The sequence below is a fragment of the Platalea leucorodia genome (assembly GCF_965183815.1).
Source record: "Platalea leucorodia genome assembly, chromosome: 9".
Lineage (NCBI taxonomy): Eukaryota > Metazoa > Chordata > Aves > Pelecaniformes > Threskiornithidae > Platalea > Platalea leucorodia.
Window position 1 is genome coordinate 30119058 of NC_138831.1, and position 26779 is coordinate 30145836.

Here is a 26779-nt window from a genome sequence, read left to right on the forward strand (position 1 = left end):
TGGGGGATCTATAGGGGATCAACCCCGCTGCAGAGCATCCCACGTCCCCCATCGCCCCTGTAGCTCTGGGAGCCGCAGAACCAGCCAAACCTGGTTCCCTTCAGGGTTTTTTCAGCTCGAAGGTGAATTCTCCAGGGTCGAATGAGCAGGGAGCTTTTAAGCCAGCTTTCCTCTGATGTTCCCAGCCACCGCCTGCGGATTCTCCCCTGTCTAGTACATCCAAGGCAGCAACCCTCCCCTGTCCCTGCCCACCACTTCTCATCCAGCCTGCACTGCCTGAATCCCTCGGAGGCACCAAACCCGCCGCATCAGGGGATGCAGAGAAGAGGCAGGTGATCGCCCATACTTTGCTCCTTTAAACAAAGGAATATCACCCAGTTGGGATTTTATTCTCAGTTCCTCCTTGGCCACAACATGCTCTGCTACATTTTTTTTTCCTTTCTATTATTTTGCCTTTTCCTGGTGATTCCCACCAGCTGAAGGCCCCCCCTCCCCTGGTGCACGGCAAAGAGATGGCCATCCACGTCTCCTCCTGGCGTGGCCAAATCCATCCTTCCCTTCCAGCCAGGGGATCACCCACCCTCAAGCCAAGACCCTTCCTGGGAAAAATCCCGGCTGGGACATCGCAGCAAGCTGCACCAGAGGATTCTCCTCCGGGTCTCTTGTATGGCCTAGCCTCAGCCACCATCAGCTGTGTGACCCTTCCAGCTGTCCCTGGGGATGCTGATGGTCTTGGGGCTTCAGGGATGGACCTTCAGAGGGGAGAAAAAAACACAGACAGCAGCTCTGAGCATTTGTGGCTGTGCGTTTGTTGGGGTATTTCCCTATTTCTAGGTCTGATGGCCTGGGAAAACCTGGGACTGGGCACGATTCCCCACCAAGTTGGGTTCATGCCTGATCTTTTCATCCGAGAGCTGAGATCCACCAGCCCCGTGCTGCTCCCCAGCCCTGGGGAGGGGGGACTCCCAGAGCTGGCAGTGCAAGGAAGGGTCTTTCTGGACTTCTAGTTACTGTCACACAAAAAATCCACTCAAAATTCCTACCTGCTGATGGAAACACCCGGAGGGTAAACCCTGAGTCTCACCCCCCCTTCTCCTTGGTCTCTGGTCCCCGTGGCTGTGTCATCCCCAGGTGCAGCCCACCCGGGTGGGGGTCTGCGCAGCGGTGGGGGGGACAGCCAGCGGGGCTGAGTCACAGTCCCAGCGGGTGAGATCTGGCAGGGAGAGGGCAGGCAGGAGCAGGCAGCACTCTGGCCCTGAGGTGCAGGCAGCCTGGTGGGCTGCATCTTTACCCCGAGAACAGTGATGCTGGGTTTGCGTGTGCTGGGTGTGCAACCAGGCGCTGGCGTGCACGCGTGCTTGCACGCCTGTCTGTGCTTGTGAGCATGCACGGGTTTGTTGATGCGTGTGCAAGCCCGGGTGGGTGCACTGATGCGTGCGTGGGTGCGTTTGGGCTTGCATCTGTGGGTGCATTTCTGGTGCAAACAGATGCATGAGCTGGTTTCATTTCCTCCCAGGACCGCTCTGCTCGGGGGCTGTGCGAGGATGAGCCCGTTCCCCACCTACCCGATGCTGAACGAACCTGCAAGGCCCCAGGGGAAGCTTGGGGCTGCGAAGGCCCTGGGGTGCCCAACTCCAGCAGCGGGTCCCAGGCTCTTTCCCACACGCTGTAGGAGCAAGGAGGTGCTCCCTAAAAATAAGCTGGGCTTTGCAACCGGCTCCGTTGGCCACTGGGATCTCCCTGGCTCTGTCCCCTGACTTTCCCATCCCCTGTGGTCCCCTTGTCCCCTTCACAGACATCTCCATCACCATCACCTCTTCCCAGTCCCCTCATCCCAGGGAGAGCATCCTCCCCTCCAAGCCACGCAGGGCTAGGATTCGGGCTTGTTTTCTGAGCTCTCTAAGTCCCTTACCTAGGAGAGGGGTGAAGGTGGGTGGGAAGGGTTCCTGCCCCCCACCAACATCCTTGGGGGTACCACACTCAATGCAGGGAAGTCGGCTGCAATCTCTTCCCAGGCAATGACATTCTTCAGAGCCTCCCTGGGCCACCGGAGCTGCTGGCATCGTACCCCCCCTGCTGGTTTTTGGTCACCCATGCCTCGGCGGGGGGATGCCAAAGTGTGGGAAGAAGTGAGGGGTAGCCAAAAAGTGGAGGGAAGCCGGTGCCCGGGCTTCCTGCTTTGCTGTACATGGCGGCAGCAGCGCCGGGGCAGGAAGTGACAACGACCTCGGTGCCGGTGAGGCACCATTGCACTTCGGCGCTCCAGTGTCCCGCGGCGAGCGTGGCCTCTCGGTGGCAACGGGGGGGTTCTCTGGTCCCTGCTGGAGCCGCTGCCGGGCCAGCACTGCCCTCCCAGCACCCATGAGCCTACACCCTTCCCCGGGGGATGGACGTGCTGGGGATGGAGCCGATACCTGACCGTCCCAAGGGACCAGCATGGCGGGCGATAAGGAAACGTGCCAGGATGTCCAAACACTGTTCCCTCTCTCCCATCCCTCTTTCCATCCCGGTCACTTGCTGGAATGGACCCCGACACCGAAGGCACGTTTGCAGGCAGGCAGCAGAGCCCAGGGCCCAGGCAGCTGCCTGCAGCGGGGCCCTGCCATCCCTCCAACACCCCGCGGCCTCCCAGAGACGCCAAGATGCTGCAGCCAGCCAGGGAGGGAGACAGTGGGGAGGTGCCCGACCCAGGGCTACCCCTGCTCTCCATCCGCCTTGCTGCAGCCAGGCCCCACCACCCTCATCCCCTATCATTGTCATCATCACCATCATCATCATCATTGTTGTTGTTGTTGTTGATATGATATTACAGAATCATAGAATGGTTTGGGTTGGAAGGGACCTTAAAGATCATCTATGTATTATGTTATGTATTATGTTATATTATGTTATAGTATACTATTATTTATTATTTCGTTATTATTTTGTTCTTTTAGCATTTTATCATTGTTTTATTAATAGTTATTGTCGTAGTATTGTTGTTTTATTAGTATTTTAGTATTATTTTAGTACTATTTTGTGCCCATGCGAGCACCCACTGAGGAGGCAGCCCCGGCCCACGCACCAACCCAGGGCCGGGGCTGCAGGCAGGCAGCACGGCTCGCTGCGGGCGCTGGTGCCGGGTGCCGGTCCGGGTGCGGGTGCCGGTCCCGGTCCCGGTCCCGTTGCCGGTGCCGGTGCGGGTGCCGGTGCGGGTCCCGGAGCGGGTGCGGGTCCCGGTGCGGGTGCGGGTGCCGGTCCCATTGCCGGTGCCGGTGCGGGTGCGGGTGCGGGTGCCGGTGCGGGTCCCGGTGCCGGTGCGGCGGCCCCCGGCAGGTGGCGGCCCCGCGCCGCGCCGTGCCCCGCCGGGCCGGGCCGGGCCGAGCCGTGCCGGCGCAGGCGCGCTGCTCGGGGCGCACGATTCCGGGCGCCGCTTCCTTCCAGCAGGCCCCGCCGCCCCGGGCGGACCCCGCGCCCCTCGCCCGGCCCCAGCTGGGCGGCGGACGCGCCGCTGCCCCCCTCGCACCCCGCCTCGCACCCCGCCTCCCCCGGGCCCCGCCGCACCGGCTCCGCGCCGCACCGGGCTCGGCCCCGCCGGGCGGCGGCGGCGGCGGCGGCTGCTCCGGCGGCTCCGGCTTCCTCCGCCCCTTCCGCCCCCCCGCGCCCCCCCGCCGGCCCAGCCGAGCCCGGAGGCCCCCGGCAGCGCCGCATGGAGCAGCCGGCGGCGGGCTGAGCCCCCTGCCCGGAGGGAGGTGAGTACCGCTCCCCGCGCCATACCGCGCCGGAGACCCCCGCTGCCCGCGGCGGGGCGGAGGGAGGCATCGGGGGGTGCTCGCCCCCCCCCCTCCGCCCCGCGTCCCCCCGCCTTTGCGGGACGCGCACCCCGCGGCGGGGGGAGCGGGGCCGGGAGCGCGGCGGCGGCGGAGCCCAGACAATGGGGCCTGCGGGGCCGGGCCGGGGCCGGGGGCTGCGGGGGGCTACGGCCGCCTCCGTGCCGCTTGACCTGGGGGGTGACCCCCTCGTGGGCCGCTCTGCTCCCGCTCCGCCGCTGTCCCCGGGGACCCCGTCACCCCCCAGCTTGGGGGGCCGCAGCCTCCCAGCTCCAGCGATGGAGAGGGCGAGGGACCCCCGCAGCATCCCCTTCTCCTGGGGGGGCTGCGCCTCGCCCCCGAGCCCGCTGCCCGGCGAGGGGGCTGCGGCGGCTCCCTCCCGCTCCATCCCCAGCCCATACAAAGGCCGGGACGGTTTCGGTACCGTGAGGCCGAGCCCCGAGCTGCTGGCGGGGTTTTTGAGAGCGGTTGGGGCGGAAGGAGGGAGCTGGGTCCGGGCGTCAAAAGGGGCTGGCAGCAATTTTTTTTTTTTTTTGGTCAATAAGGCGGTGACGGGTTATTTATAGCCGCGGCTGTTGCTTGTAGGTTTATCGAGAGCGAAAGGGGCCGTGCCATTGTGTGGAAAAAAAAAGTAAAGAAAAAATTAAAATCGAGGGAGCGGGAGGAGGGGATGGCTGCCTTCCTCCCAGGACAGAGGGCATCTCGGCCCCCACACTCCCGTGGGGTTTGTTCCCGCCAGACCCACACAGGAGCCCATCCCAATCCTGGCAAGGCGGTGAGCGGACGGAGAGAGCCATGGAAGTGTGGCAGCGGGATGCAGGAGGTTTCAGGAGCATCCCCAGGAGGTCCCCATCCTCCCGTCCCTCGTTGAGCATCAGCGGGATGGTGATGATGAAGCAAAGCCTTGTGGTGGGGAGCAGCACTGGGATAAGCCCCCCTGGGATGCCGTCCCTGTGAACCCAGAGAGTTTGGGGTACACTTCACCCTGCAACTGCTGCCTCCCCCCCTGTCTTTTCGGTTTTGGGTGGGTGTTTGCAAAAAAACCTTTCAACCGCATCCTGGCGTGCCCCAAGCCCACGCCGGGGCGGCTTCACTGGCAGCCGCTCCTCTCTGCACCACGTGCCCATCCCCAGGGATGCCCTGACACCCTCCGGGACCTGGGAAGGAGGTGCTGGGGCCATTTGTGGGGTCACGAGGCGGGAAAATCGCCCTGATGAGGTTTTTTGTAGTAAAGAGGAGGACCAGGAAAACCCCTCCATGATGGGGAGGCTGGGAGCATCTCTCCAGGCCTCCACCTGCCTCTGACTATCCCCCAGGTGCCTTCTGCGGTCTGAACAGCAACATCTTCTCTTTTTCTTTTTAAAAGAAGAAAAAAAAAAAAACCCGGAAAAAAAAAGAAAAGGAAGACACTCCCCTGTCCCCTTTCCCCTGGCGGGGCACGCAGTTGAGACTGGGTCGGGGGAGCAGCAGCGAAACCCTCCCTGCGAGTACAGCCAGCTCACTGATGAGATAAAGGAGGAACGTTTTTCTTTCGATTAGAGTAATCGTAGGTGTTACTTGTAATAACAGGAGATAAGATCTTTTGGAGAGAGTGAGGATGTTGTCTGGCTTTGGGTTGGTTTTTTTTTGAAGTTTAAAGAAACTCGGGTTGTTAAGCGTTGGGAGATGTTTCAGTGAGGGTGAGATGGATGAGCGGAGCAGGGTGGATGCGGATGGCAGCCACATGCCTGTTTCCGATGGGAACGAAGCTTTCCTACCATCTACAACTAAACTTTATTTAAAATAGAGTCATCCTTAGCTGGTGCTGGGCAGGGTCTGCTCCCCATTTCCCTCCAGCTAATTGGGTTTGAAATGGAAATGCGGCATCTTTCCCCCAACCCATCCCAAGACCAGGTCTTTGGTCTGGGGGTCCCAAATTCCTTCCAGGCACCCGTCCCAGCCTGCCTGTGGGTTTGGCACAGCACGATTTTGGCAGGAGGAGGAAATGCCGGTGATTAACAAGAGGAAAGGTTTCCCCCGGCTCGTTTCCCCCGTGCCCTTTGGATTATCAGGGTGGCAAAGGTATCTGACATACCTGCCCTGCCCGCCTTCCCTGGCTCTTGGCTGCCGAGCCGGGCTTCCCAGAGGGAAATCCAGGAGCAGGGCTGGGAGGGAGATGGTGAGAACCAGCACGTACCCTGGACCTTCTCGGGGTGCAGCATTGGGCTCAGGTTCCTCACCAGGGTGCCTGGGCAGAGCACCTCGAAGGATGCTCAGGCAGAGGGTGGGGAAGAAACAGAGGCGGTTTTCGGCAGAGAAAAGGCTGGTGGGTTCCTCTGCGCGCCCCGGCTGCTTTCCTGAGTCCCTCTTTGGGGATGGGGAGTTCCCAGGGGGAGCGAAATCCTCACCTGGCAGGGCTGAAAATAGCCAAACCTGGCTCTCAGCTCTGCCGAGTTGGTTGGGTTGCTCCCTGGCTATTTTTTTAATAATTTTTTATTTTTTTCAAGCTGACTTCTGCTGCCACACATCCTCCTTGGGGAAGCACCTCTGCTTTAGGAGAGAACGGGCAATGCTGGTGTTTTTCCAGAGCTCTCTGGCGGGGAAGGCAGAGGGTGCCGCCTTTAGGCTCTGGATCTGCGCCGGCCTCACTGCATCCTTCTCCCAGCCCAGCATCCCATAGGGATGAGCCCGGACGGCGGAAGCGAATGCGGGCACGAGGTTGGGGCCGGCCTGGGTGACGGCGGGTGACGCGCTCGGCAGGAACCGCTGGCTGTCACATGAGGCCACCGCAGGCAGCGGCGCCTTCGGGGGGCCGGTTGGCAGCAGCACTGGAGCTCGGTGCTCTCGGGGGCGTGTGGTTTCCTCCTCTTCGGAAAGCCTCGGCTTTGAGGCAGAAATTAGGTGACGATTAAAAAAAAAATCAGGCTGCTGCTTAAAAGTCACCCTCAGGAGGAAGAAGGTCTGTGCCGAAATATAGAAGAGGCCATCAGGGGCTCTGCAAAGGGCAGTTCCTGGTGCTGTTAACCGCCTCCCCCTGTAAAACTGATAAGCAAATTTCTTGTGCTATATTTATAACAATGCCACTGTCTGATGCCATGAACGTCCACGGTCCGGGAAGGTAAAAATGCTGGGACCGGCTGGAGCGTGTTCCTCTTGGCAGGGTTTGCTGGGACAGTTTCCTCTTCAAAAGAAAAAAAAAATACTCTTTATAAAGGCTCGAAAGCCCAAAGGCAGGCTATAAATTTTGTATCCTCTCTGCATTTATAAAATATAAATGCTGGTGACATTCGTGAGCTGAAAGCCCAAACAACCTGCCCTCGGGATTGGAAGGATCCGGCTCTCATGTCAGGTGGAAAATGGCTTTTCCAACCTCCAGATGGGCTGCAGTCCGGGGATGGACCCTTGGGCATCCCTTCCAGGTGATGCTCCCTGGCATCCCGACGCGGCTCCAGTGGGCAGAGCTCAGCCAGGATTTTCCATTGGAGGTCACGTCTCGGATGAAACCTCCATCCTCCTAGCTTTTTCTCTTTCGGTTATTGTAAAGCAGCAGCGTCAGAGCGCCTGGCCGGTGGGAAGTGCTGACTCAGCGCTTCGGGGACGAGCGGCTACTTGAGCAACACCCGCGGCCAGCTCCTGCTCGGCATCCCCACGGGGTGCTGGATGGGGGCCGGGGCTGAAAACCCTGGCAATGGGAAATTCTCTCTGCAGGGACACAGGGACACTTTCTCTTAAACTAGCTCCTTCCAGACTTTAGCTGAATCCCTCTAGGGACTGATGGAGTGCTGTAGTTTATTCCCTCTTTTTCTTGGGCTGCGTTTTGGACTGGTGGTATCCAGACCCTTTGCTGAAATTTTTGCTCCTCGCCAGGTGTAAATTCAGAATTTAACCAAAAATCAGCTTGAAAACAAAGAGAGTTTGAGCTGGGGACATTTTGAGGGGCCTGCGTTCCCAGCTGATGCTCTCCGGTCCAGCATTATCCAGTGCTGCCCTCCCTTGTGTCCCAGCCACCTGTGTGGCAGCATCCCCAGGGTCACGAATGCCATCAAGTTGGGTTTGGGTGCCATCTCGAGAGGTTTTCTTCATCAGCAGCCCTGGGGCTGGCTGGGACGAAAACCGACCCGATGCAGGGGGCCCAGACGCTGTGGTGATGGGCTTCACTGAAAACCTCAGTGCCTGGCTTCGGGTCCCCAAACTCTGTCCTTAGGGTGAGTGGCTGAGCCTCAGTTTCTCCTTTCTGGTGCCAAAAATAAAGTGACTTGTGGCATGTCCCTGCTCTGAAGGTGAGGGAGGTGGCGGCAGTGTGATGCCTTTTCCACAGGGGTCCAGGCATGGCTGCGATGGAAACGGGGCTGCGTTCACACCCGCTCTCTTCCTCCCCGTGGTTCTGCCCCTTATCATCTTCTTCCTCCTGTCTCTGCCGGCCTTGCCCCTTGTTTCAGTTCCTCCTTCCCAAAATATTTTGAGCTGCTGACAGTAGGGCTGTGAGCAGTGGCTGCTGATGAACCTGAATTTATATGATGAACCTGGGTGGGTTTTGGGGTACGCAGGCAGGGATGCCCTGCCTGCATCCCACGCATCCCACTCTGTGCCCCCAGCCCGGCACGACCCCAGTGCCCTGGCCCAAGAAAGCCGGGTTTGATGCCGGGGCCGGTGACTTCATCTCTTCCCGGGGGTCAAAGCGGCAAGAATAAAGCCGGGTTTGTTCCCCTCCCACGCGCCGGGGCAGGATGCGACCCAGCCTGGGGCCTCGGGGCGCTGCCGGAGGGGGGAGCACGGCTCCCCCAGTCGGTGCATCCCACTGGGATTTAGGAGCCAGCAGGAACTCCTGTGTCCTGGAGTGCTGATGGGTTTTATTCTGCAGGAAATAGATTTATTTTATTTCCTTTGGATCCCAGGCCTGGGAAGCTCCCAGGGCTGGATGTTTCCACACGTGGGTCATCAGGCGCCGTGGGAGAGTGGGGCTCCAGCAGCGCAGCCCCAGTGCTGCCGGGGAAGGGACTGGGATGCTTGCTGAGGTGTGAGCCTAGGGCTTGGGGGAGCTGCTCCCCGCTGGCTGGATCCCCTCGCCACCCTGTGCCTCAGTTTCCCCCTTGGTGCTGCAGGGGCCATGAACTGCCTTGCTGTCAGCTTGCTGGAGATGGGTGGAGAAGGCTTTGCAGGGTGAGGCTGGGGGGATTTAGCAAGGCAGAGGCTGTCGTACACGTGTTGGGCAGAGGGTTTGAAGGTTCTGTTGCTGCCAGTTCCCAGCCGGCCGCCACAGTGCAGTAACCACCCTGGGCTGGGGAACGGGCTCCAGCTGCTCCTGGAGGTCCCATCCCGGGGCATCTCGGTCCCTCTGTATAGTACCGAATTTTTCCTTGCTCTGTTGATGCAGATGCTGTGGTGGCCATGCAGCAATATCCGTGCAAATACCTTATAATCCGGGCGAGCAGCTCCGCACTGGCCCAGTCCCCAGCTGCAGTGGGGCTGAGGGGACCCGGAGCTCCCGCAGATGGGTTTTCGCATTAGTCTGGGGGATGTTTTGGAAGTGGTATCTCGGACAAGACCTGTTCCTCTTGGCAGTAGAAGAGATGCTCGTTGTGGTCCAGGGAGCATCCTTTGCAGGGGGCTGCTCCCTGTGCATCATCCTTACACAGCCCTCCCCACCATGGCCAGTTCTCAGTTGTCCTTTCCCCCTGCAGGTCTCATGGTACCAAGTGACGTGTCCCCCCTGTGAGATTCGCATCCCCCAACCTCCTGAGAAGATGTCAGGGATGCAGGTAAGTGCCGGGCGGGGGGGAGAGGCAGGGATGGAGCAGGCTCTACAGCCTGTCCATCTGCTTCAGAGATGGCCCCAGGGTTGAGGAGGGACATGAGGACACTTGTCCCTGTGCCTCTGCAGAAGTCCGGTACCATGGGGACCTGCAGTTTTGTGTGTTCCCCCCTGTCCCTGTCCCCGTCCCAGCTGAAAAACATGATGTGAGCTCCCAGGGCTGCCCAGAATTCCCCAAACTGCTTCTGGTTTAAGTGAAACCCGTTTGGGTTTGCGTCAGAGGGACAGGAGCCCTGCATGCCCGTGGGGAAGGTCCCCATGGGTCGGCGGGGGCCAGGGGTGGGAGACGTGCCCAGCTAGGCTCTGACACTGTCCCCCTCTCCCCGGCCAGGCTGTCTGGCCGTCCGGTACAGAATGTATCGCCAAATACAACTTCCACGGTACCGCCGAGCAGGACCTGCCCTTCAGCAAAGGAGACGTCCTTACCATTGTCGCTGTCACCAAGGTAAGGCCATCGCCTCCCCACGGCCACCCCCGGCTGCTGCCGCCTCCCCCCTCCTGGCATTTCCACAGGATGCCGGGAGCATCCCTGCATCCCATGACATGGCGTTTGCCACGCTGGTGGGATCCCCTGGTCCCGCTGGAAGTCCCACAGAGCCAGCAGGGCAGGAATCGGGCCATGCAGTCGGTTAATTAATTCACAGCCTCGTTAGTTAAGGTTTCTCCGAAATGTAAGCCTCTCAAGTGCCTCCTGGGAGGTGGAGGAGGGAGGGGAGAGACTTGCAATCGGGGAGTGATGCTGCGCTCCGCGCCGGGGGAGAAAAAGAGAGAGGCCATGGGTCGAGGGGCTCTGGGATGCCCGGCAGCCTGGGAGGGGGATCGCAGTGCCCTCCACGGGGCCACCAGCATTGGGGCTTGCTGGCCCTAGCACCGACCCCGACCTTTGCGGCTGTCCCCTGCCCACCCCATCCTGCCTGCAGCCAGGCAAGGGGTGCCGGGTGCTTGGGGCCACACAGGCAGCTGGCTGGGAAAGGAGGGGCAGCGCTGACACCCCTTTGGGCTCCTTTGGTGGGATGCTGCCATCTCCGGGGGCCACGTGCTCATGGGGACATCTCTGCTGTCCCTGCAGGATCCCAATTGGTACAAGGCGAAGAACAAGGTGGGCCGGGAGGGCATCATCCCTGCTAACTATGTGCAGAAGCGGGAAGGAGTGAAAGCTGGGATCAAGCTCAGCCTCATGCCGTGAGTATCCACCGGGGCTCTGCTGAGGTGAATTTGGGGGGAGCTGGCTTGGTCTGGAGCGTTCCCACTGTGTCGGACCCTGTGTCCCGTGTCCCAACAGAAGCAACATACCTCGCAGGGCTTAGCGACGTTGAAACGCAGAAGGGGCAGGGGCTTGGGCTTTCCCAGCAGCATTGATTTGGGGCCTGCTGCTGCTGGGGAAAGCTCTGAGCACCTTTGGAGCTGCCTGCAGAGCCAGGAGGATGATGGATGGTTGGATTGCATTTCAAAATGGGTCTTTTACCCAAAGCTGTGGTTGTAAAGGCTTCTGGGAGAAAGAAGGGGGGTTGGAACGGGCTCTGTACGGGAGGGATGTGAGATAGGGAGGCAGATAGAGACAGATGGATAGATGGTTTTGATGTCCCTGCTGCATCCCAGGGCCACCAGTGACCCCCAGTCTGGAGGAGCCAGGGCTGCCGTGGGGAGGAAGCCCCCAGGGGTGTGCGGAGGGGCTGAGTCCCAGGTCGGGGAGCAGGACGCCGTGGAAGAAGCTGTGTCGTGGGGTGGATGGGGGCAGCAAGGAGGAGCACAGGCAAGCTGGGTGTGTGCAGGCAGGGATGAAGGCTGCTCCATGTTCCCATCCCACCCAAAAAACGGCCCCGTGGGGGTCCGGCCAGTGCATCCCCAGTCCTTGACCTGCCCTACATGCCCTGTTGCAGGTGGTTTCACGGGAAGATCACGCGGGAGCAGGCAGAGCGGCTGCTGTACCCACCCGAGACAGGGCTTTTCCTGGTGCGGGAGAGCACCAACTACCCCGGGGACTACACCCTGTGCGTCAGCTGCGAGGGGAAGGTGGAGCACTACCGCATCATTTACTCCTCCAGCAAGCTGAGCATCGATGAGGAGGTCTACTTTGAAAACCTCATGCAACTGGTGGAGGTGAGGTCTCACCTGCTAACGGGAGCTGCCACCGCTCCTGTCCCTGGCCTGGGGACCATAGGTTTGAGGTTGGGGGGGGCATAGGGGGACAGCTTGTGGGGCTGCAGGTCTGGAGCCCAGGAGGTGGTGCGACCTTCTCTGCTGACCCCATGGGTTGGGGCTGCTGGGGACAGAGCGCTGGGGCAAGCGGGGGGACAGGGGCAGCATGGAGGAGGTGGCTGGATGGGCAAGGCAGGATGCGCAGGGGACAGAGGGACCAGGAGGAGGGACAGGGACCCCCCCCACGCCCTGAGCCCTGCTGGTCCCATCCGTGGCCTCGTGCTGCCACCTGGTGGGATCCCAGGACGCGGCATCGCCTTGGCAGGGGGACCCCACCCCAGGGTGTCACCCACGCACCACCACCTGTTACCCATGGCTGCGACAGCCCCGCGGCAGGTCTGCCTCTCACCTGCATCTCCCCCCCCAGCATTACACCACGGACGCGGACGGGCTCTGCACCCGCCTCATCAAACCGAAGGTGATGGAGGGGACGGTGGCAGCGCAGGACGAGTTCTCCCGCAGTGAGTGGCCGTGCCCCTTCCCTGGCTCCTGGAGACCCCCCAGCACTCCCTCACTCTCCCTTCTCCCCTGCGCAGGCGGCTGGGCCCTCAACATGAAGGACCTCAAGTTGCTGCAGATCATTGGCAAAGGGGAATTCGGAGGTGAGCCCCATTTCCCCAACGCTGCAGTGGCCCTAAGGTGGGGGGCTCCTCTGCAGCCCCCCCCAGGGTGATGGTGGGGCCCCGGGAGGCCAGGATGCTTCCCAGTGCCTCCCGTGCCCATCTCTCCTGGCCCACAGACGTGATGCTGGGGGATTACCGGGGGAACAAAGTCGCCGTGAAGTGCATTAAAAACGATGCCACAGCGCAAGCCTTTCTGGCGGAGGCGTCCGTGATGACGTGAGTGTTACCGGGGGCGGGGGGGGGAGGGAAACACAACACAAGGGAGGGGGCACCTCTGTCCGTACGAGCAGAGGTGGGTGGTCCCTGATGCCCTGCAGGGACCGTGGGAGCCCCCGCTTCTCCCCAAAACCCTGCCCTGAGCCCTCCTGCGCCGCGCAGGCAGCTCCGACACAGCAACCTGGTGCAGCTCCTGGGGGTGATCGTGGAGGAGAAGAGCGGCCTTTACATCGTCACCGAGTACATGGCCAAGGTGAGGCCCCCACACCGGGCACCTACCCTCCTGCTCTGCCCCCTTAGCCCCCTCCAGCATCCCCTCAGGGTCCCAGGGCTTCACCCTGGCAGACCCAGCAGGGTTATCCCGGCTTGGGTGACATCTCCCTGGGGCCACCGTGGTGTTTGGAGGTGGCATCGCTGACTGGTGGCATCATCCCCAGGTCCTGCCCCACGTGGGAGGGGGTGGCGGGTGGGATGCTGACCTTGGTGGCACCATCTCTCTCCCTCCCTCCAGGGCAGCCTAGTAGACTACCTGCGGTCACGTGGCCGGTCGGTCCTCGGTGCAGACTGCCTACTGAAGTTCTCCTTGTAAGTATGACGGCAAGGCACCAAGGGTTGGCCGTGCCCACCACCCTGACCTGCACCCACTGTCCTTTTGGGGCCACCTCACTAATCCCCTTCTCCCTCCCACCCCAACCAGAGATGTCTGTGAAGCCATGGAGTACCTGGAAGCCAACAACTTTGTCCACCGAGACCTGGCAGCAAGGAACGTCCTGGTCTCGGAGGACAACATCGCGAAGGTCAGCGATTTTGGGCTGACCAAGGAAGCCTCCTCCACACAGGACACGGGGAAGCTGCCGGTGAAGTGGACGGCGCCAGAAGCACTTAGAGAAAAGGTCGGTGAGCGCAGGGTGCGATTCTGGGCTGCGGGGACCTAGTGGAGGCTGGAGGAAGGGGGCACATCCTGGGCCGCACCAAATTTTCCACCCAGAGATGGTACTTGAGCCCCAGTTCCCACTGTCTGACCCCCAAACAGCTGCCCTGAGGGCGGGGAAGATCTGTTGCCCCCCAGCCCTGCCTGAGCTCACTCATGGGGCCTCTCTCTTCCCACCCCACAGAAATTCTCCACCAAGTCAGACGTGTGGAGCTTCGGGATCCTCCTCTGGGAAATCTACTCCTTCGGGCGAGTGCCTTATCCGAGAATCGTAAGTGAGGACCATCCCCCTCCCCTCAGGGCTCGTTTTTGAAGGGGGCTGAGCCCCCGTTTTGGCAGGGAACCTGACACCCCCGCATCCTGAAACCCATCCCCTCTGCCCCAGCCCCTGAAGGACGTGGTACCCCGCGTGGAGAAGGGCTATAAGATGGATGCTCCCGACGGCTGTCCTGCCGTTGTCTACGAGGTGATGAAGAAGTGCTGGACCCTGGACCCCGGCCACCGGCCGTCCTTCCACCAGCTCCGAGAACAGCTAGTGCATATCAAAGAGAAGGAGCTCTACCTGTGAGGGGGGGGCTCACCCACCCCAGCAGCCGGAGGGGACCCACGCTGGGGGGGGACCGGGGTGTGGGTGGCCCCCCTGCCCGGCCCCGGCACCAGGAGCGGCCGGAAGGGAGCCCCGGGGGTGTTCCCCCGCTCCAATTCTCCCGGTCGCTTCCAAACTTCCAAATCAGTCTGGTTTTTTTTTTTTTTTTTGGCAGGTTTTGGCAGTTTTTTTGGTCTCCCAGGCTCTTTTTTTTTGATTTTGGGGTGGGTTTGGTTTTTTTCTCTGTTTGGGGGGTTTTTGTTGTTTTTTTGTTGTTTTTTATTATTTCAAGCAAGGCCCAGCTGAGCGCTGGGCATTTTACTAAAGTACGAATCTTATTTTTTAATGTAATTAAAAGAAGAAAAAAAAAAAGAAAAAAGTGAAGAAGGTTAATAAAAGAAGAATAATAATAAAATAAATAAGCCAATGAAATGGACACACGAAAAGGAAACCCCAGCGACAGAAGTGATGGTTAAAGGGGAGACGCTGGACTCGCCGCCCGGTTGGGAGAGCGCAGCCACATCCCCACGAGACGCTTTTTTTGGGTTGTTTTGCTTTAAACTCGTTGCAATGTTTGCATGCTGTCTCCAGAGGCCTTTTTTTCCAGTCCTGTCCAGTGCTTTATTCTCATGTAATGCTACCGACTGTGAGATTAAAACTGTAATAAAAAACCATTCCATACAGACGCGGCATATCCTGCCTCACCGCCCTTCTGTCTCTGGCTCTGCTCCCATGGGATGCAGCCCTGGGGGGGAACACAGCACCCTGGGAGTCCTAGGATCCCCTGGCAGGGTACAAGGTGGGGATGGTCTCCCCATCTCTGCTTGGGGTCCCCACATAGCTGGGATGAGCAGCCTGGGCATCACTTGGCACCATGCCACCCACGAGAACTAACGAGGTTGTGACAGTGATGAAGCTGCCAAGTGATGGCAATGCTCCTATTTAAGCCAGGCTTTATCTTCGACCCTTGGAGATGCTTGGACCAGGCGGGGAAAGATCTGGCGATGCATTTTGGGGCTGATCCCTGGACCTTGTGGACCTTGTTCCCTCCCCTGCTTGACTCAGGCAAGGGGCTAAAGACGGGACCCAACATGTCCTGGACCCCCGACACCAAAGGAGGTGTTCCCACGGAGTCTGCTCTCTTGAAGGGTGTTGGGTGGAGGTGGCGTCTGGCACACAAGGCTCAGCAGGTTTAAAATAGTTTCCTTCGACCAAGGGAGAATTATTCAGTGTTAAACGATGCACGGGGCACTGGCTTTACTGGCTGCCTGGTTCACAAGCTGGAGTTGGGAGCTCTCGTTCTGTTTGGGGCCAGGATTGGGACCGAGACTCCTCTTGGTGGGAGTTGAAGGAAAAAATAGGGAGTGCTGGGACAGCAGGCACAGCTCAGGTCGAGGTGGGACAGGTGGGATGGAGAATGGAGTGACGCAGCCTTCAAGAGCCCTCTGATGCGGAGGGGAGATGGCAGGAGTTACAGAAGTTGAGTGCTCCTGACCCCATTCCCCTGAGACCTCAGGGTTTCCGAATGTCCAGAGGAGATGGGACAGGGATGTGATGGGGCTTGATCCACTGTACGGTTTCGTTTCTCCTGGACTAACCTCCCCTCCTGTTGTCCACATCCCCCCCGCCGTTCCTCCTAGTGCTCTGGCAGGCCCCAGCCATATAAGCAGCTTTACTTTTCAGGCTTATGAAGATTAAAGTCATTTACAGGCAAAGCCTGCAAGAAACACAGCTTTTGAAATGGCGAGGAATGCCCAGCACCTTCATGTGATGGTAGACATCAGTGAGCAAGGAGATTTGGTCCGGTCCCCATCGCATCCCTTCGCCCTGGGTTACTGCTGGCCGATGGACCCCTGCCAGCCATCAAAAAGAGGGGAGAAAAGCTAACCTGAAACTCATTTAGACTTTTGGTTTTCCTCTAAATGGCACCATGCTGCCGATTTCTGGGACTGTGCCTGGTCCCATGGGCAGGAGGGGGGGTTTGGTGCCATACTGACATCCTCAGCATCCTCTGGGATGTAGTTGGAGGATGCTGCGGGAGAACTGCTGTAACAAATCCCATTCTTGGCTGCAAAGAGGGGAGCTTCACCCTGCCAAGCCCCTCCTGCCACCAGTGTCTGTGCCTCAGTTTCCCCCATACAGGGCTGTTTGCTCCTGACTCCTGTCTCTGGGTCCCCCGCTTTGGGTTGCTGCCTGGTGATGCACAGCCAAGGACAGCCTGTATCCCACTAGGTGATTTCTTCTCAGGGATTTTGGGGCTGTTTCCATCAGCTGCAAACCCATCAGCAGGCTGCGCACCAGCTCTGCCCCCTGCCGCTCGCATGGGAAGAGGGGACAAGCTGCCAGCTCCTGTGTGACACCCAGGGGCTACTGTGGCTCGCGGGTGCTGGCTCACAACATGTCCCCTTCCTCCTCCTCCCGTCCGTGACGAGGAGATCGGCACTGGGCCCAGTTGTGTCAGCTCCCATCCTGCCTCAAGTTCACAGTGTGAATCATCATCGGCAACAGCAGGCAGGGAGTTATTTCTGCTGCCTGCAAGGCCAGCGCTGCCGAACACCGGGTGCCCATGCCATGGCACAAATGGACCTTGCTTCTCCCTACGCCTTTGCCACATGGCATGCAAGGAGGACAGAGGCATGGGGAGGTCCTGGTTTAAAAAGCTCCTGAAAATTCAGTCCTGGCAGCCCTTGTGCCTCTCCTCTCTGCACCACTGGTCAGGATCCCAGCTTGGACTGGAGCTCAGCATCCCCAGCTGGCTCAGGGTGTCTGCTGCCAGGGACCAGCCGGGCTGGGAGCGCTTGGGACCGGCGCTGACTTGGTATGCAGAAGCTGCAGGAGGTGAAAGGACGATCTCTGAAGTCACACGTCCTTTGATTTTCTTTCACTACCTGTCACCTTGCTGGCTCCTCCACCTTTTCCTCCCCTGCACGGACTCACCGGGGTCACCCCAGCCAGAGCATCTCTCCCAGCACCAGCTCTGGTCCCTCTCGGTGCATCCCATCCCTGCCCTGCTCCCTGCAGATACCCTCTCCCTTCTCCATTGGGGTTCTTTCCTTTGGCTTTGGCTCTTCCTGAGGGCCTTCCCCATGTCCCAGCCCCTGCCTGCCTTCTCCCCCTTACCCCGAGAGCCCCAGAGATGCAGAGAGCCTTCCTCCTCTAAACAAATAAAAACTGAGACTCACTTCAAAGGAAACCCAAGGGCCCATCTGTTCCCAGTGCAATTCCAGCTGCAGCAATTGCTCACTGCTTCCCATTTCCCAGGGTTGCAAACCATCCATCCCAAGAGGAGGGGGTGTAATGTGCCCAGTCAGGCCCCCTCCCAAACTGCCCACTGCTTAATTCCCTCAGTGCTGCTTGGAGCAAATTATCAGCTCTAATTACGGCCCAACAAGGCTCCTTCTGCTCCATCCTTCATGTGCAGGCTTCCGAACCCCTGGCAGACCTTGCCAGCATCTGTGCACTGCCTGCACCTCCTCCCTCTCCACGACTGACTTTATCACGAGAACTATTTTTAGCGTGATGTACAAAGCCATTCCCATCACCGTTCGGTGTCGTTCACCTCTCCAGCTCCGCTCTCTGGCTTTTCCTTCTGAGCACTCCAGGAAATGAAGGCAAGGCTGGAAAGATCCCCCGTGGGAAAACTGTGCGTGTGTGTGGCCGTGTGTGTGTTTCGGCTGGCGTGTGCCTTTGCTCCAGGCTTGCTCTCCACCACCGGCAGCAAAGCAGCACATGGTCTCCCCATGTGCCTGTTTACATGCTCTGTGTGTCTGTCCGTGTATATTTGTGTCACTGCTTGAGTGCAGACTCTGCCATGGGAGCTCCCCCCCGACCCCAATCACCTCCCTCTTCTTCCTCACCCCCCAACAACATCTCTCCTCCCAGCACGTGTGCCGGCAGGGATTATAACCACCCCTGATCTGTGTGACTTGCTCCCCTGCCTGGTTACCCTCTTCTAATAAGGCACCCACAATGTCCCCAGATCCCCCTGTCCCTTGGGGCAAAGTCTGTATGTCCCCCTCCACACAGCTCTGGCAGGACCATTCCCATCCCACGCATCCCAAACCCTTCAAAAATCCTAATTCCGAGTCTGGGCAGCCCCGAGGGTGCTCAGAGGAAAGTGGGGGGACATCTCAGCAGCATCCCCACTCCCGGCTTCCCTTCCCAGGTACCATTTGGGGTCTCCTAGGGGATGCTCTGCCAGGCCACCCCAGAGCGAGGAGGGGGACGGCCAGCCAGAGGTGCCGGGTTTGTCAGGGTACCTGGTTGTCGCCTCTCCTCCTGCCCAGAAATAAATGGGGAGAGCCTGATGCTTTCCATGGGCTGGCGTTAAACATCCCTGGGCAGTGAGGGTTCTGATGGTCTTCAGCTTGTGGGAATCTGAACAAAATCATTTGTAGTGCGCATACGTGTGTGTATATACATGTGTGCGCACCCATAATAATAGAGGTTTAAGGGAGATGATATACATTGCACAGAACAGTATAGGGTATTCATTATCAAAATAATACTAGCAATATAAAACTATTTATTTGTTATCTACTGGGAAAGAGAAGAGATGGGCATGACCCTGTAAAGGACCTTGCAACTTCTGCCTTCGTTGCTCCTCTCACGCTCAGCCTGTGCTGCCACAAGCAGAGGCAGCGCAGTCCCCGCTGAGGGATGCTCTGCAGGCACACAAATGCATGAGAGCTCAGGATGCAATTAAACACAAGTTTTTTAAAAAAATTAAAATTCATGATGCAACATGAGACATAGAGCCTATGTGATATATAGCTCTCCCTGAGTATAATTGGGGCTTAATATCAAATAAGAGCAGTAATAAACCCCCCTCTATGGGATTTCTTCATCCTTAGGCAATGATGACAGATTTTTGGAACTTAAAGGCTTGGTTCTTTAGGAGTAGGAAGGCTTTACATTGAAATGGCTTCCCTAGGTCATGAAAAGGCAGCTTTGATTTCATTCCCATACAAAGCTGACTGCTGCGTCGCATTTCATCTTCCTCGGCCAAGACAAACTCCAGAAACTTTTAGCTTTATTTAACGACATTCAAGTAACATGAAGGGAAGTAATTTTGTTTGATACTTTACAACATCCTTACCCTAAACTTTCTTTATTCCCTATGTTAATGACAAGGTGGCACTTTTACCCCAGCGAGTGCTGGGCAGAAGAGAACTCACTGCCCTTTGAAGGGACGCTACAGCTCGAGACCACAGGACCTTTTCTCTTGAACTTTTGGCAGCTGAAGCTTGCAGTGGTCCATAATGCCAGGACCCTCCAGCCAGGCTGTCCCCCCTGAGGTCCCTCTGCGTTTCCCCCCCCAGATCCCAGTGCTTCAGCCCCTCAGTGTTTTCTTAACAACTTCTTAATAACTGTCCCAGAGTAATAGTTACCTTCTTACAGCTAAGTAGTTTAGACAGAGAAGCTGATTGTGATGCTGAGGATGATAGACCCCATACTTTCATTGGCTGGTCTATGGAAAAAAAGATGTTTCAGCAGAGATTAGTTAGTATTGAGGTTTAATCGGTGGCTGCTGTATTGCTTTTTTTGTTGGTGGAGACCTCAAAGAAAGGGGGCAGGTGTCCCCCACTGTCCCCAAGGCAAGAGCCACCCCACCACTGGCAGCAGCTCTCTGCCCAGGGGATGCTCAGCTCCTGGGTCTGTTCCAGATGCCACCATCACAGGATGGATGTCACTGTGCCTTATCCCCATGCCCGGAGCAGGCAGCTGCCCCGGCTGCATGGCAGCGACGGGCACAGCAGGGTAACCCTGTCCCCAACCCGTTGGAGCATCCCCATCCGCTGGCAGGATCAGCAGAGGTGACTCTGCTCCTGCACACCGAGGGTCAGGGCTGAGCGCGGAGGTCCTTGTGTTTGCGGTGCCTGTCCCCATCACAAGAAGTGACAATCAACCGCCAAGTGCAAGCATGACTTCTCCCGGCAGAGAGGCTGCCTGCTTTATTTAGAAACGCCTTCTCATTTCCTCCCGTCGCATCTCCAGCGCACACACACGTCTTTCCAGGATTAACTCACCTACTCAGGGTCTTCAAAGGTTTAAACCTTTGTGTTCCCCTGGATTTCAGGCTGACAAGGATCAGGTCGCTGCCCTTCGATGGTCTTATTGCTATTGCATTGCAAGTCAAGGTCACAGACCCTTCCCCTGTACAGTCTACGGGATAACTCCAAGAACCAGCCACTCCGGGAAATCCTGGCCATTTCTAGTCCCCTTCAGGGATCTCTGGAGCATCCTATGAAGCCCTGGTTGAGGGGAGGGCTTCCAGGTGTGGCTTTGGAGCCAGTTCTCCCATTACCTGGAAGGAAGATCTGAAGTGATCCCTCTCACCATGGCAAAGGGAATGGAACTGCTTGCATCCTATTCAAATCAGGTGTCAATGCTGAGAGAGGATCCTCTTAACTTCCACCAGCTTGTCTGAGGCTGGCTGCTACTGAGGGATGTTTCATCTCCCTCCTGTCTAATCCACGGAGATGTGTGATATAGCATAAGCTAATATAATAGGTCATGCAAGGATTTACATCTCATTACTGCAGGTTAGAGTCCTGGGAGGAAGGATGAGTCATTCTTACTTGAATATATTTCAGGGATAAGGAACAGTTCAGCTGCCCAAAGAAAAGCAAATGGGAAATCAACCACCCTGAAACATCACCGCAGGCTTGCTCACCAGCCTTCTGCACCCTCTGACTTTCCTCTCTCTTCCACCTCCAGATGGGACACTGGCCTCCTTGGGAAGAGCACAGCCCAAAGAGCCAAAGGGATGGGAGACCTGCCAGCAGCCGTGAGACCTCGCTGGAGGTCCTTTGCTTTGCCTTTTGTTCCATTCCCAACCATTCTGGGCTGCAAGAGGCTGCAAAGAACAACCTCATGGTCCCCCTCTGCAGGGCACATCCATCTCCTGGTGAGTGAGCATCCCTGCCATGAGTGACTGAGTCCCAGCCGCTGCCGGTAATCACGTGCTAATTTTCACCTAGCTGCTTTGGCCAAGCATTTCTGCTTATCAAGAGCTGTTTTCTCTTAGTTTCTCAGACAAGGAGGCTACATGGTAGCTGACCCATCTAATCCAGCTGGAAAAAATCGGTCCTGACTTCAAGTCTGTTACTGTTAGTGAATGCTTAGATAGAAATCCGGACTGAGCAAAGCTCCTAGGACCAGCCACATCAGAAGTCTGCTCTGAATGACCCAAAGCTCAAACCTGCCTGGCATCCAAGGGCAAAGTGGCTCTGGGACACAAGCAGGGATGCTTTTCCTCCTCTCTGCCCCTCTTTTCATCCAGTCCTTCTCTGACTGACAGCCAAAACTTGAACACGCTGCTGGCGATGCAAGGTCTGCAGAGTACCTGGGGCTCTCAGCCTATTTCTAAGCAGGTTGTGAAAGCTCATTGTGGGTTAAAATTCCTTTTCCATGGGCTGTCCATGGTAAAATGCTTAGGGGTTCTACAGAGTGGTGTGAAAAGTGAAAATCACCGCTGCACGCAGTTGGTCGGAGTCATGAGCAGCCAGCTCAGCATTGACTCAGGGCCGGCAGCAGCCACAGGGGCATCGGAGTGGTGGTGAGATGCTGTGGGGGATCCTGAATTGTGCCAAATGGTGCCTCGGATGGGTCTCCCTCAGCCTCATGGCTGTGTGGAAAGGCAATTTACATGTTCAGATGAACGCAGGGAAACTGCCAGCATCATTCAAGGGGATCTGCTCCACTGGGATTTAGCCATAGCCCTGGAGAGCCTTCACTGGGACAAATCCCCTTGTATCACCTCCAAAAGTGGGCTCTGATCTGTAACAGCAGTGATCAAAGCCTAACTGCTGGCTGGATTATTATCCAAGAAAAATACTTTTTTTTTTTTTAATTTTCCTTTTAAGACAAATTTTTGCCTGGTGCTACCTTGGGCAAGGGGGGAAGGGAGAAGATTCCCCCTCCCTCTTTCACTTTATTGCTTCACAGCTGTTCCATCGTTTTAATCTGTGGAGATTGTCTTTAAATTTCAGAAATTAAATGATTTCCCGCAAGCTGGGATTGGAGTTTGGATCTGCGCTCATTTTTCATGAGTGGAGAAGAAAAAAGGGAGAAATGTATGTTAAAGACAGGCTGGCCATCTGGAAGGGAGGTGCGCTTCTGATGCCATTAATTGCTCACTCCCCAAGGCCAGCGATGGGGCTGCAGTCAAAGGAAATAGCAGGAGTGGGAGTGGGAGTGGGGGTAGGATGGGAGCCAGGAGAGCTGGAGGGGCCGAGGGAATTACGCAACGAAATCAATGCCTGCTCTGTCCTCGGCCTGGTTTAGGTGACGGATGAATGCGTGGGTCCCTGGGCCGGCTCTGGTACATCAGCGAGGCAGCGCTCATGGGGACTGATAGCAGCTTTTGGTACAATTAATTAATTTAATTAATACCACCAGGAAAGAGAAGACAAGCTCTTGGGCACGCCAGCCCTTACATCTACATGCAAACAACAGTTGCAACTCGTGGATGGCACAGATGGCTTTTAGAGAGTGCTAAATCCCGGCTTTTCCTCCAGCCAGACCCAAAGGATGGGGAATAGAGTGGGAAAAAAGATGTTTCCATGGGTTTGCTCCACCGCAGCCCCTCGATGGGGTGAGACAGGCAGGCATCACGGCTAGCTGTCCCCGGCCGGCCGGAGAGGAGGGCACGGTGGCCGGGAGGGGCGGGCAGGGCTCAGGGCAGCCCCCGCCGCGGCTCCATCCATCCCCGCCGCCCCGGGGGTGCGGGGCTGGGGGCTCCGGGGGCTCCGGGGGCTCCCTCCCGGCTGAAGTCGCCCCCGCAGCCGGGTGGGGCGGCGGCGGCCCCGCCTCTGGGCCGGGCGGGGGGCGGCGGGGCGGCGGGGCGGCGGGGGCGGTGCCGCACACACCGGAGCTGTCCGCGCCCCGGTGCTGCTGCAGCGCTCCGGCTCCGCTCCCCGGCCGGCCCGGCCCCGCCATGGGCGGCGGGGAGGCGCGGCCCCGCTGATCCCCGGCTCCGCGGCGTCCCGGGAACTCACCTCCGCGGCATCCCGGCTCCTCCCGAACCCGGTACGCCAGCACCCCGGGAACTCGGCTCCGCTGCACCCCGGCAACCCGGGAACTCGGCGCTCCGGCGCCCCGGGAACTCACCTCCACGGCATCCCGGCTGCCCGGGAACTCGGCACTCCGGCAACCCGGGAACTCGGCGCTCCGGCGCCCCGGGAACTCACCTCCACGGCATCCCGGCTGCCCGGGAACTCGGCACTCCGGCATCCCGGGAACTCGGCTCTGCTGGCCCCGGCTCCTCGGTAACCCAGTGCTCTGGCTCCCCGGGAACTCGCACCCGCAGCACCCAGCTTCCCGGTAACTCCCGACTCCTGGCACCCCAGCACCGAGTGTACCTCGGCTCCCCGGCACTCTGGCTCGCTCTTAGACTGGTACCCCGGGCTCCCCCGTAACTCAGCATCCCCCATCTTCCCCGCTCCTTGGTACCCCAAAACCCCATCTCCCCATTAACCCCGGTTCTCCCAGCACCCCAGCTCCACAGTAGCTCTGCAGCCTCGCTCCCCAGCACCCGTGCTTCCCTGGTCCGCGGGCTCCCCAGCCCCCCGGGACCACGACCATGGCGTTCATGGTGAAGAGCATGGTGGGGGGGCAGCTGAAGAACCTGACGGGTGGCCTGGGCGGCGAGGAGAAGAGCGAGAGTGAGAAGTCTCCGGCCGAGGCGCAGGGCATGACCCGTGAGGAGTACGAGGAGTATCAGCGGCAGCTGGTGGAGGAGAAGTGAGTGCAACCGGCACCGGGTACTGGGGCGGGTTGGACCCCCTGGGTCCCGGCAGGGAACGGGGTGCTCCCTCTGCAGCCCCCCATCCCATGCATGGGGGAGACAGCGCTGGGGGGGGCAGAGCCATGAGGGAGTTTAATGAACCCCCTAATCCTTTAATCCGCTTCCTCACCCGGGAGATGGGATTGTTTTCTCCGTTCAGGCTGCGCTGGGGGGAGGAAATTGTGGGGAACCGGGACTTTGCAGAGGAGATGGGGGGTACCTGGGTTGGGGGGGATAGAGATGCTTAGACCCAGGGACTGGGGGCAGAAGCTGCCGGTAACTGCCCTGTGTGGTTCACAGGATGGAGAGAGATGCCCAGTTTGCCCAGCGCAAGGCGGAGAGGGCCACGTTCAGGTCCCACTTCCGAGACAAGTACAGGCTCCCCAAGGTATGGCCATGCCGGGCACGGGGGGGGCACACAGGAAGCCAAGCCCCATCACAGCCCTCATGGGGGGCTTGGCGATGGGGCCACGGGGGGACAGACAACAGCCCTGCTCTGCAGGGAGGGGAAGGGGCACTGGACCCTCTTTGCCGGATGAGATTTTAAGCTACAAAGCCCAAGTGCAAATCAGTTCCCCTAAAAAGCATCTTTCCACCCAAACCTTGCCCCCTTCCCGTCACCCCTGAGCACTGCAAGCCACAGCCCCAAACAGTGGGACCCCCGGCACACACCCTCTGCCTTGCTTGATCCCCCCCTTCCTCTCTTTTGCCCCCTAACCCCAGCCGGACCAGGGAAAGCCGCCTTCACCCCGGACCCCCAGCAGTGTAGCTGGGAGTGGAGCCAGAATTACACCTTCCCGGCTGGATTAGCCAGCTCCTCTCCCCGGATTATTTGGCAAAGGTTTCGCAGCTAAACTCCTATTTTGGAATTTCTGCCCAACGAATGATTCACTAGAAACAATTTAATCAAGGGATAATTCAGCCATTCTTGGAATTGCCACAAGCTCCTCTCCCCCCAAACCCACCCTTTATTCAGCAAGAGTCTCTCAGCGGTGAATACTCTAAATTGGAGCCGGGCTAATTTTAGTTCAGAAAGGTCAGCTAAGCCAAGTGATATTGTTCAGATTGTTTGATATTGTTCAACCAGCCTGGATGCACACCCCACTGCTTCTCACACCCCTTTTATTGCCAGGAAATAAACAGCTGGAGAATTTATTTTCCCCCTGCCAAAAACAAGAAAAGGCAGAAAATGAAGAGCTGGAGATTTTTTTCTCCAGGGGAAATGGGGATTTGTTCAGATCTGGCCCCCTGATCCTTTTGCTGCTTTCTCATGCCTCAGATGTCCCTTCTAATCTTTCGACAAGTTTCTTCTGCTCATTACTGAACCTGCTTGGCAGCCGAGCTGCCTCTTGCAAAGTCTCCCTGTGGCTCTCCAGTGCAGAGCTGGCCCCGATCTCCGGTGGGCACAGTTGTTAAGCATACGTGTAGCTTAATTGGGTGCCTGAACCTCCCCAACCACTCCAATGCCAGCTTAAAGCCAATTTATACTGATGCTGGCACACTTGGGTTATCATCTCAGCTCTTGCTGTGTCCGTTGGTGTGTGCCCGGGCTCTGCTCAGCCCCGTCCCCTCTGGGTCAGCAGTGATGGAGCTTATGGGCACCATTCTACCCACAGCACGAGGATGACTGTGAGCCCCAGGGACTAACCCACATGGGCCTTAAAATGGGAAGACAGCCCAAAGCCCATGCAGACACCACCGTGAACCTTGCACGTGCCTTTAGTGCCTCCAGAAGTCCCCCTTCCCACCTGCAGCATCCCACGCCTGACCTTCTCCTGGCCCATTTCAGAATGAAACGGATGACAACCAGATCCAGCTGGTGGGAGGCGATGTGGAGCTGCCCAAAGAGCTGGCCAAGATGATCGAGCAGGACAACGAGGAGGAGGAAGAGAAGAACTCGGTTATCGGCCAGCTCAGCAACATCCAGAACCTGGACCTTGATTCCTTGAAAGACAAAGCTTCGGCCACGCTAGAGGACCTGAAGCAATCGGCTGAGAAATGTGCCGTGATGTGACCTGGCTGGACCCCCCCTCCCCGTCAACGTGACGCTGTGGGAGAAGGGAGGGGACGCAGCGAAGGGTCTGGCAGTGGCTGTTGCCTGCAGCGGGGACCCCACTGGTGTTGTCACCCTTGCCTTGTGTGAGTCGGGTCCTCCTTCTGAGCCGTGTGAAGCCTCAAGTCCCTGACCCTGATGTCCCTGATGTGTGGTTTTTGTTTTGTTCTCCAGTCTGAGGTTAGAGCAAAGAGTCAGCATGTCCCCCCCTACCCCAGCGCCTCCTCCTGTGCCCGTGGCAGTGGGTGTCCTTAGCGAGAGCTGGGGGGTTTGCAGGGAAAGAAAGCCCCGAGTGACCTTGGAGTGTTATTGAACCGCGTCAGCAGGGGAAGGCGACGGCTTTCCAGCAGAGCGGTGGCCATACACCGTGTCTCTGCCTGCACATTTCGTCCGAGCCTCCTGGAAATGACAAGGAGACTCCAATTTGCCTTGCAAGGACAAGGCACAATGCGAAATGCTCCCCCCGCCCTGCATCCCATACCCATCACAAGAGAAATAACATCCCGTCCATGCAAGAAATACCAGCCACTTTGTCCTTGAGGGCCCCTCTCAAAGGAGTCAGCCAGGAAGGACCTGCTATATGATCCTGTTTAGCAGGAAGGGGGGTGTTGAGGACCAGAGGGCTGAAGCCTGAATGAATGCCAGAGAGGAATAAAACCCCTCCCCGGTGCTCATCTGAACCCACACCAGCCCTTCCCCGGCGTGGTGGTGGCACACCCTCCCTCTCCCATGGTGGGATCCACTCATGTCCTTGTTTCTTCCAGGAGAAGAACAAAGTGAT

At 58.3% G+C, this 26779-nt stretch overlaps 2 protein-coding genes across 2 annotated transcripts; both read left to right on the top strand.

The window, feature by feature from the left end:
* Positions 1-3638: 3638 nt before the first annotated feature.
* Positions 3639-14792, top strand: CSK (C-terminal Src kinase). Its single transcript, XM_082322607.1, has 13 exons — positions 3639-3731; positions 9470-9547; positions 9932-10045; positions 10670-10782; positions 11481-11700; positions 12167-12260; positions 12336-12401; positions 12539-12638; positions 12801-12891; positions 13150-13223; positions 13336-13531; positions 13754-13840; positions 13955-14792. The coding sequence occupies exons 2-13, from the start codon at positions 9533-9535 to the stop codon at positions 14135-14137; spliced, it is 1353 nt and encodes a 450-aa protein (XP_082178733.1). The 5' UTR covers positions 3639-3731; positions 9470-9532; the 3' UTR covers positions 14138-14792.
* Positions 14793-23741: 8949 nt separating this feature from the next.
* CPLX3 (complexin 3) lies at positions 23742-25959 on the top strand (the record flags this gene model as incomplete). Its single annotated transcript, XM_082321483.1, has 3 exons — positions 23742-23902; positions 24246-24333; positions 25735-25959. The coding sequence occupies 3 exons, from the start codon at positions 23742-23744 to the stop codon at positions 25957-25959; spliced, it is 474 nt and encodes a 157-aa protein (XP_082177609.1).
* Positions 25960-26779: the final 820 nt, after the last annotated feature.

What these genes read in the sequence shown, in the direction of transcription:
- CSK (XM_082322607.1), top strand. An exon ending in ATCAAGCTCAGCCTCATGCC is followed by an intron (nt 10,783 to 11,480) that starts GTGAGTATCCAC and finishes GCCCTGTTGCAG; the next exon opens with GTGGTTTCACGGGAAGATCA. An exon ending in GCAGGACGAGTTCTCCCGCA is followed by an intron (nt 12,261 to 12,335) that starts GTGAGTGGCCGT and finishes TCCCCTGCGCAG; the next exon opens with GCGGCTGGGCCCTCAACATG.